Source organism: Bombyx mandarina, chromosome 19 (genome assembly GCF_030267445.1).
Source record: "Bombyx mandarina strain Sakado chromosome 19, ASM3026744v2".
NCBI lineage: Eukaryota > Metazoa > Arthropoda > Insecta > Lepidoptera > Bombycidae > Bombyx > Bombyx mandarina.
Genome location: NC_143225.1, coordinates 10047644 through 10057978, shown reverse-complemented (window position 1 = coordinate 10057978; position 10335 = coordinate 10047644). Strand labels below are relative to the sequence as shown.

Genomic DNA, 10335 nt, shown 5'->3' with positions numbered 1-10335 from the left:
TGGTGGCATTCCGGTGTAAGCCTTATCTCTGAGGCAACGAAGTTTATCAAAACAATATTACGTTTTGTACTTGCGTTCTTCAAGTTAGGGAACGGTTCTAATACACCTCTAATTACAGTTTGACATTATCGTGTATTTAAATCGGAAATACTCGTATGTATGTAACAAGTATGTATGTATGTATGTAAGGTTTAAAATATTCTAAAGAGTGACAACACTTTTCGTGGCATTGTCTCTGTACATGTTTGTCACACTAAAATAACTTTTGTAAATATTCAGTAGTGTAGGTTTAATTAAAAATGGCTAAATATGATGTAATTTTTTATTCCTTAATATTTATTATAAAGAAATCAGCAGCTTATCGAAACATTTAGTTGAGTTCTTCGGGGAGGGTGACAGCAGGGGCGGGAATGATGGGTGTGCCAATGACAACGGGGGCGACGGGGACGGGGTTGATGGGTGCAACGATGACGGGCTCGGGGACCACGGGTGTGGGTTCAACAACGATCACGGGGTCGGGTTTGATTTCGGGAGCCTCAGCTTCTTCGACGATAATGACGGGCTCTGGGACGATCTCAACGGGCTCAACAACTGGTCCGGGAGCAGGTCCGACGGCGGCTTGGTTGATGTTCACAACGAGCTGCACAAGAGGAGAGCTCTGGCTGGGAGCGGCGGGTCCGACAACGGCAGGAGAGGGAGTGGGCTTCACGGGTGCGCTCACAGCACCACCGTCTGGGAGAGGGAAGTCGATGATTTCCGGTCCAATGTGGATGGGCTGGGGACTGACTCCGAGATAGCTGTAGAGCATTTGAGTGAGGGCGGCAGCGGTAGCGGGGTCGGTGCTGGGACTATTGATGGCGTCGATGATAGCCTGGAGCTCTGCATGCTGTGCGCTGACGGGAGCAGGCTTGATGTAGGCGGCCGAGGATACGGCGATCAGGGCGAGGACAACGAGGTATTTCATCTTTAATTCCTGAAAAGTTTTCAGTCTTATTGGTGCGCAATTATAGGTGCAAGTGACGAGCTCACAGTCTACAGTAAGTTAAAGTAAAGCTACTCTTCAAACAGATTGATTTGCGTTAGAAACGGAACAGCGCCTGTCAACCTTCTCAATCACACAACTATATTAATTTTAGAGATGTTTTTTTAATACTAATATTAATTTCGTGATGATCTATGGCAAAATCTTATGTATACCTATTGCCATGCTTCAAAACAATTTTGACGCATCTATAAAGTCAATATTTTAAAAGAAAAACACTTAAGTAAATTCTAGGGATTTCCCTATCGAGCCCATCATAAAATGGTACTTACTTACTGTTCGACTGTTTTGCAGGAATTATGGTTTTCGATCTAATAGCACAGTTTATATAATAAAATATTATCAAATTTCAAAACTAACAAGGAACATTGCGGATTACAAATACTATAGATTCGATTTATGATCTGTAATCAATGGTAATTCTGTCTCTGCAAGATTCGAATATTTCCTTATTGCTTTTATATTGAGGGCTATATATTAAAAATAAAAATATGATAGCGTCGGTTACGATGATAAAATAATAAGTTTCGTTTAGTTTTGATAGTGATTGGTATATTTTTTGTTATTCGGAATGTTTTTTTTTTAATTCTAGTTTGTGTAAATTGTCTACGAGCGGATACCTAAGATTTTTCATAATTTTGTCTAGTATTTAATTTGAAAAAAATAAATAAATGACAGGACTTTAACTCTATTATCGTCGTCATTAGGATATATGAAATAACTACCTATCTACCAATATATCAAATAACAAAATTATGTCGTCTTTATTCTAATGGATACTATTATTCAAAATAAAACAATATTAGGTATTTAAGCCGATCCACCTTCCAGTTAGATAGATGCCGTCAACAGTCAAATAAATTATGGGCCTAACATTACCGGCTTTGTGTTACCCCAAAACAAAAAAAATGTAAATTGTCTAACCGACGAAAAATATTAGGTGTGAGAATTCGTTGCCGAGTCTTCCTCGTTAGATGGGGTCCATCTGATGGTGGGTGGTGCCGCTGAGGAATATCTCAAAAACTCAGTTGAAGAAGCACATGTCGTAGCACCGATGAGTTAACTTAAAATTTCAGTTGAAACGCGCTATCAATCAATTGCAAGTAGTAAGGATGTACTCTGCGAGTTCTGTATTGACAGCAATAAGAGTTGAAAACAGTACGAAAGCGCCACCAATTTAGAATAGTGTGATCCCCGTAGACTGAGAAATACACCTGTATCAGTATCGACCAATGTAGAGAGCCATTGCGAATGTCTGACATGTCATTCCATGAATGCGAATGACATGTCCTTCTTCAAACGAGACTTGTGGAGAGTATTAAGCGGTAGGCAGCGGCTTGGCTCTGCCCCTGGCATTGCTGAAGTCCATGGGCGGCGGTAACCACTCACCATCAGGTGGGCCGTATGCTAGTCTCCCTACGAGGGAAAAAAATATATCGACAAAATTAGCGAATCGAAATCGAAAATTTACTACCCGTGCTAAATGCAAACTACATTCACAGGGAGAATTGCTTGAATGGACACACTTAAATTTATTTCATTTACTAGTCAAAACTCGGTCTATTTTGCAGGCCGATATTTGCTGCTAGGCCGATCTGAGGATTTTCTGAAAGCTTCATCGAAATTGTTGCAACCGTTTCCAAGTCTATATGGAACAAACATATATGTCAACTTTTACGTAAATAGATGATTTAAAATACTAAAAAACTGGAACGCGGTAGTCATTTCACGGCTGTTGAATTATGAGCTTATTCATCCCCCCACACAATAAAAACGTAATCAAAATCAAAGAGGTAATACTAATTTTTAATCGACTAAAAAAATTAGGTGGTTAACCATTATTTACCTTTTTCGATTCTACTTCTTCGGTTTTCGATTCTACTGTAACTAGCGTATCAATTAATTAATTAATTTTAATTAATTTAAAACTTATTGATCCGGAAGGTCACAGGATTTTTTATTTTTATTTATTGCCGTAGTAGGCAGATGAGCGTACGGCCAACCTGATGGTGAGTGTTTACCGTCGTCCATGGACTTCAGCAATGCCAGGGGCATAGCCAAGCCGCTACCTACCGTTGAAATTATACGAGATAATACGTAAAAGTATGAGAAAATAGAAACAAAATAAGTCTCAGGAGCTCATTTTTAATTAGATATTTTTATTTATCTATTTTATATATAAGGTACAATAATAGGTAGATAATAAAATCTAATTACGAGCTAATGAATTTTCAAAACGATATGAAGTACTTAGTCATACTTTATAAACTAATTTTACGGTTTAATCTAGCGGTTTTTTTTGTCATAATATTATTTCAGATGTTTCGAACACTTTTTATTATTTTATGAAAGAAGGATTACTGTTGGCCCGAAGGTCTTACTAGTTCCACCAAGACATGTGAGTGAGCAAAGGCTCAGCCAGGAGGGATGGGATTTGTTAACAGCTGCCCGAGCGCCTCCGAAGGAGACCTCAAGAGCAACTGCTTCGTGAATGAATCCACAAAAAAGTGTATTGAATCCCTTACGTTTTCGTAGTCTCGGGGGACTAGCTTAAAATAGCAAATACTATCAAAACTATTTATTATAGTAGTATTGCTTATTATATCTATATATGTCGGGCAAAGGCTCTTCCTGATGGCATCGTCATTAGTGGCTGTGGGCTTAGTGGGTTTCATTGGGAAGAAATGCGAGCACAAAACACAATAGATGCCGTTTTATCACTCGTTTAATTTTATTTAAACAATAATTTGTTACTCCACAGTAATATTGTAAGAGAATTTAACAGTTGAGGCCGAGCAGCGAGTTCGGTGCACCAATCTCACTTTAACTATCTCCAACGATCCAACTCGATACGTTTTTATGCTCAAAAAATATGTCAACCGACAATACAAGCCTTCCCAAAGTAAAGATGGCGCCTCGACCACGCTCAAGACAAACATTCTGCTCTGATTGGTCGCTGCCTACGCGAATTTACAATTTTGGTACCTTTTATTACAATTTACTTTTATAAAAGGTTTTAAAAACGTAACAAACAAAATAAAATAATATTAGGAATTATAAAAGTAATTACAACGTAAAATAATAATAATAAGCATTATGCATGAAACAAGAATTAACTCGACTCATTTCTTACTCTGACATTCTGACTTTTCCTCTGACTTTTTTTCTACCTATTCTAGTAACCTCGAGTGGTTATTCTAGATTCACGGAGCTAGTAGGTGATCTCACGGGGCCCAACCCGGGGGTGTTGCTAACACTGGCCCTAGCAAGAGCAGTGCTTCGCAGAATCTACCACCGGATCTGAAGTGCGGCCCATTGAAAAGATCCGGCGAGAAACTCAGTGAGCTGTGTCTATGGGTTAATTTACTCGTCGAGCCCTTCGTCGCAACCGACGGGTTCGGCGAGGGCGGTGACCGGTGCTTGTGGTACCTAAAAGCACCGTTAATGGATCTGGAGAATCCGTAATGACTCGTATATATATTATGATATACTTTTTGTCTAATAATTTATAATTATGTCTATTAAGGAAGATCGAATAAAATATAATATGGAGCAGTTTTAAGATAAAGTCCATCCAGCTACCATCGATTTATTAGTCGTATTATATTGTAAATCCGTAGCAAATCTACTCTATCAATTGTCCCTTTTAACAGTGATAATAGTTAATTATATAAACTATGCTTTTACTTAAAAAAACTACAGTTCTCTCGACACAGCCGAATAGTGAGTTCTACTTGTTTTCTTATTCCCTTTCCCGATTTTTTTAATGATTTTTTATTTATTCACTATTATTACTATTCGCCCAACGATCGAAATCCTATTGCAACTGACACTTCAAAACTAACATTCATTCTTTATATGAGATTTTCTCATTTGTTTTATTGTTGAAGATTTGACAGACGCTGTCGCTGCTCTAACACTAATCAATCTGTTTGAAGAGTAACATTATATATTAAGTGTATAATCTATGGTAACATTACTTTAACCTAGTGTAGACTGTGAGCTCGTCACTTGCACCTGTAATTGCGCACCAGTGACTGAAAACATTTCAGGAATTAAAGATGAAGTACCTCGTTGTCCTCGCCCTGATCGCCGTATCCTCGGCCGCCTACATCAAGCCTGCTCCCGTCAGCGCAGAGCATGCAGAGCTCCAGGCTATCATCGACGCCATCAATAGTCCCAGCACCGACCCCGCTACCGCTGCCGCCCTCACTGAAATGCTCTACAGCTATCTCGGAGTCAGTCCCCAGCCCATCCACATTGGACCGGAAATCATCGACTTCCCTCTCCCAGACGGTGGTGCTGTGAGCGAACCCGTGAAGCCCACTCCCTCTCCTGCCGTTGTCGGACCCGCCGCTCTCAGCCAGAGCTCTCCTCTTGTGCAGCTTGTTGTGAACATCAACCAAGCCGCCGGCGGACCTGCTCCCGGACCAGTTGTTGAGCCCGTTGAGATCGTCCCTGAGCTCGTCATTATCGTCGAGGAAGCTAAGGTTCCCGAAATCAAACCGTTCATCGTTGCACCTATCAACCCCAGCCCCGTCGACCCCGCCATCATTGGCACACCCATCATTCCCGCCCCTGCTGTCACCCTTCCCGAAGAACTCAACTAAATGATTCGATTAACTGCTGATTTTGTTATAATAAATATTGAGGAATAAAAAATTACATAATTTTTTATTAGACCAAAACTAGTGATTATTTACAAAAATGTTCACATTCTTTAAAATGTTTTAAATTACAAATTATGTAATACAGACATACCTACGTCCGATTTAAATATACAATAACGTTGGGGACGTCTGGCATCTGATTGCATTATTGCTATAACGTTTTTTTAAGATTGCTAAAATTAACGGAGGTGAAAGTAATTTTTGCTATTTGTTTTCCCATTCAAGTTATATGGGCTTTAAGTTGGTCTAAGTCATCTAATTTTGTCATCCCAATCCAATACGAGTTCAAATAAACGAATTTCATTTTATGTTTATCTTTCATTTAAAAGAGTTATACAAATACCTCCCTCAAATACTAATTAATGTTGGTGGCCAGTTAAAAATTAAAACCTACTTTGGATCGTTTATTGGTGCAATCTTTTTGTTATTACTCAAGTGAGTGAATCTATTTTTACCACTGAAGTATGAAACCTAATTTTTACCCGCCTACTGTTAAGTCATTACCGGAGCCCATAGACATCACAACGTCACAACGTCTGTCAACGTGCCCAAGCCCACCTGAGTTCTAATATTGAAATCTCGATTTTAATAAATAAAAGTAAGACTACGTTAGTTACCTCATGCCTCTGGATGAGCGGCATTATTTAGGTTCATCTCTATGGGCTCAGGAAACTATAATCAGAGATCCATTGGTCATATTACTGTTAGTCAAGATACCTATGTCAAAAACCTTTAGTCTTTCAAAATCTAATCTATAAATGCGTTATCTGTATGTACATCAAATATCCTGTGGTTTGGCTACTGAAATTACACTTCCTAGATATCAAACAAGATTGCGGTCTATCGAAGCTTAAGTAAGCGACGTAAAACATTGGTACCTACGTGGTAGCAAGTCATAATAAATATATTGCTTTCTGTTGATTTTTGAAGAACCACCTTTTAAAAAACCACAGGTTATTTATTTTGAACTTAACATGCGATTTATCTAGTAGGTACGTATTTTTTTTAAAATTATGATTGAAGGATTACTGGTGGCCCGAAGGCCTTTTCAGTTTCACCAGGACAGGTGGGCGAGCAAAGGCTCAGCCCGGAAGAGTGGGATTTGCTAACAGCTGCCCGAGCGCCTCCGAAGGAGATAACAACTCAAGAGCAACTGCTTCGCGAATGAACCCAAAGCACGTCATTTCGGATCCTCCCGATCCACTAACGGTGCTTTTAGGTACCTCAAGCACCAGTCATCGTTCTCGTCGAACCCGTCGCTTCGGCTCGACGAGTAAATTAACCCTCAGACACAGCCCACTGAGTTTCTCGCCGGATCTTCTCAGTGGGTCGCGTTTCCGATCCGGTGGTAGATTCCGCGAAGCACTGCTCTTGCTAGGGTCAGTGTTAGCAACTCTCCGGTTGAGCCCCGCGAGCTCACCTACAAACGTTAGGGCGAAGCTGAAATAGCCTCTCAAGGCTATCAGCATTGGTAGGGAAAAAAAAAAGCGAATGAATCTACTACCGAATCAGAATCGCGACTCGCTGAGAAGATCCGGCGAGAAACTCAGCGGGTTGATGTATGGGTTAGGTTGTACGTTGACCTCTTTGTCGAGTTCGACGAGTACGGTTACCGGGTCAACCTAGTACTTCTAAGTTTTGCTATTGATATGATGAACTGTGAGGCCGTAAGGCAATGATCCATAACAACAAACAATACACAATCATAGTAATAAATGATATTATCATCGATAAAACAATAGCCATTTTATCGTTCTTGTAAAGTTTTATACGCAACCATTAAAATTAATTCCAGTATCGTTGAACGATAGATTCATTACGATAAATTTTTATGGGACTATTTTGACCGTGCGCCGACTTTAGAAATTTGATGTTGTTTAATTTAAAGACGTAAATTGTTCTTTTGTTTGTTTTAAATTACTAGCTATCCACCCCGGCTCTGTACGGCCGAATATTGTAGTAAAGTATTACACTAAATATATATTTTTAGTTTTCTTTTGCAAAATTCTGTGTTATATTAGATATTTAAATAAAAAGTGACGAATTTGCCTCTAAAGATGTAATTTTTTTATAAATGCCTCACCGTTATCAAATCAATCTATATAAATATATATATATTATCAACCAGAATCCAGTGTGTGGCGTTACTTGCTGTACCCCATAGACACAGCCCACTGAGTTTCTCGCCGGATCTTCTCAGTGGGTCGTGTTTCCGATCCGCTGGTAGATTCGGCGAAGCACTGCTCTTGCTAGGGCCAGTACTAGCGTCACTCCGGTCTGAGCCCCGTGAGCTCACCTACTAGTGAAGGTTACGCTGAAATAATCTCTAAAGGCTGTCAGCTTTGGCAGGAAAAAAAAATTAATTGCTTCAAAATTTTAGAATAGACCTCCAAGCAATCGCTCAAAACTCCTTTTATTCTTTTAGGAAAAAAAAAACAGAAATCCTCCTTATTTCAAGTTTGTTACCCCAGTGATTTAGGCTGATTGACTTCCACGATGAAGGAATAACATCGTGTAATAAAAATGAAACCCGCAAAATTATAATTTGCGTAATTACTGGTGGTAGAACCTCTTGCGAGTTCGCGCGGGTAGGTACCACCGCCCTGCCTATTTCTGCGTGAAGCAGTAATGCGTTTCGGTTTGAAGGGTGGGGCAGCCACAAAAAAAAAAAAGCTCCGCATCGATACAAGTACCTTGTTGACATAATATGGTATTTTCTTTGGTTTTAGAGAATAGTAGACACAATTAAAATTACTTTTACGGTTTAATATCACGTTTCCTATTATATTAAGTTCGTACGTCATGTGCGTTATTAATTACGTACCGTAATGCAAATTAATAGATCCAGAACTTTATTTATACGAATGTCTGAATTTGACCTGGCTTGCATATATCAGACATAACACAGGAAAATCGTTGGGATATTATCTTTGTTATACCTTTAAACGAGCAATTGTTGTATATTAATAATATATTATACTTATATAATCTGAATCTCGGAAACGGCTCCAACGATTTTCATAAAATTTAGTCTAGAAGGGATTTCGGGGGCGATAAATCGATCTAGCTACGATTTATTTTCAGAAAATGTTGTTTTATTCGTGTTTTCAATAATCAACTCTTCCTGACATCTATTGGCGAATAATAATACTATTTTTCTTAATACAGGGTAACTAACCGTTTTAAAGACACAACAAGATGGCGTTATCAAAAAAAAACCGAGCAAAGCTCGGTCATCGTCTAGTATTAACAAATATCCGTAGGTTTTTTTTTACTACGGTAATTTTTTATAGTCTCCATACAAGTGAACAGGTCACTTGATGACTACATATTGGTTCCATGGACACTTATAATGTCAGCGTAGCCAAATCACTGCCAACAGTATATTTTAAGTTCCCATTAGCGAATGAGATGTTATAGCACTCAGAGAGCATCGTGGATCTGGAATAGATTTGAATGAAACGTGGCAAAAATATTGAATTAAAACGGGGAGCTTTTTCCAAACTCTTTTAAATAGGTACCACTTATCTAAGTTTAAGTGAAAAATGAAATGGCAGTAGTTATTTAATCTAAAATTGTACACAATTAGAATGGAATTTGGTGATATGAAATGGAATTAAAAGAGATGACATGATATGAAATGCAATGCCCTAATAAAATCGTGAGAATTTATTGAGACTCGTAAAAATCCGAGAAGCCATTTCCAATGTCTAAATTTCATTTTATAAACTTGTGCACTTTCATAGATGCCAAACAGTTAAAAAGTTATCATTATTACAGGTTTTAGACTTGAACAAGTACAAAATTTACAAAATAAAATAAATTACAAAACTTCCCTCCTCCCTCGTGTACCTGCCAAAAAGTGAATCTTATTTTTTAATACTTCATTTTTTTCGTACCTAAGCTGATGGTCTAGAGAGTCCATGTCAGCGTCACCGGGCTAGAACATTTCAATTTTCATGTGACACATATTTTCGATATTTTGATACAAAAAGTTGACTTTATAGGTTGTGTTCCCTTTGCCAGTACAAATGGAAAATATAATGAAAACTTATTAACCTACAAATAAAAAATAAAAATTTATCAAAACATTCTGAATAAAAGGTCGCCTAATTTGTCGTAAATAATAAATAATCAAATATGAGGTTGCTCTCGGTACTCCGCGGGCCACCTTCCAGCAACAATGCGAGAAGACCACAAAGAGAACCTGTTCCCTTCAAATTGTTGTTACCTCTGGAACTAAAGAAAACTGTTTCAGGAAAAGGAGACAAGCAAAAGGAAAGTGCATGTATGCAAGAATTGGCTGTAATGTTCGCTTGTTTTAAAAAAGCTGATTTCAATGAGCAAAAATGCCTTAAAGAGGTTACCGCTTTCAGTAGTTGTTTCAAAGAATATTCAGAAAGGATGGCCACTCAAAGAGAACAAGGGAAAAAAGGAATCCTGGTGCCCGGAGAGAAGAAGTTAACGCATCGACAAATGAATGAACTATTAAAACGGTTTCCTCCCAAAAAGTAATTGTTATTGTTGTTAAATGCATAGTTTTAATACATAGTCCTTGGTGGTATAGTTATAATAAATTATCTTACAAGCTTATGTGACTTCATTTATTTCATTAATAATATT

The 10335-nt window shown here is 38.3% G+C and overlaps 3 protein-coding genes across 3 annotated transcripts; 2 read left to right on the top strand and 1 right to left on the bottom strand.

Annotated features, from left to right (window-relative positions):
• Window positions 1-224: 224 nt before the first annotated feature.
• LOC114240578 (uncharacterized) lies at window positions 225-1410 on the bottom strand. The gene has a single exon (XM_028171158.2). It carries the CDS (start codon window positions 962-964, stop codon window positions 371-373), a length of 594 nt encoding a protein of 197 aa, XP_028026959.2. The 5' UTR covers window positions 965-1410; the 3' UTR covers window positions 225-370.
• Window positions 1411-5100: 3690 nt separating this feature from the next.
• Window positions 5101-5652, top strand: LOC149500871 (uncharacterized). Its single transcript, XM_089735392.1, has one exon. It carries the CDS (start codon window positions 5104-5106, stop codon window positions 5650-5652), a length of 549 nt encoding a protein of 182 aa, XP_089591518.1. The 5' UTR covers window positions 5101-5103.
• Window positions 5653-9753: 4101 nt separating this feature from the next.
• LOC114253179 (uncharacterized) lies at window positions 9754-10305 on the top strand. Its single transcript, XM_028187947.2, has one exon. The coding sequence runs from the start codon at window positions 9853-9855 to the stop codon at window positions 10225-10227; it is 375 nt and encodes a 124-aa protein (XP_028043748.1). The 5' UTR covers window positions 9754-9852; the 3' UTR covers window positions 10228-10305.
• Window positions 10306-10335: the final 30 nt, after the last annotated feature.

What these genes read in the sequence shown, in the direction of transcription:
- LOC149500871 (XM_089735392.1), top strand. Translation starts at nt 5,104, where the DNA reads ATGAAGTACCTCGTTGTCCTCGCCCTGATCGCCGTATCCTCGGCCGCC.
- LOC114240578 (XM_028171158.2), bottom strand. Translation starts at nt 964, where the DNA reads ATGAAATACCTCGTTGTCCTCGCCCTGATCGCCGTATCCTCGGCCGCC.
- LOC114253179 (XM_028187947.2), top strand. Translation starts at nt 9,853, where the DNA reads ATGAGGTTGCTCTCGGTACTCCGCGGGCCACCTTCCAGCAACAATGCG.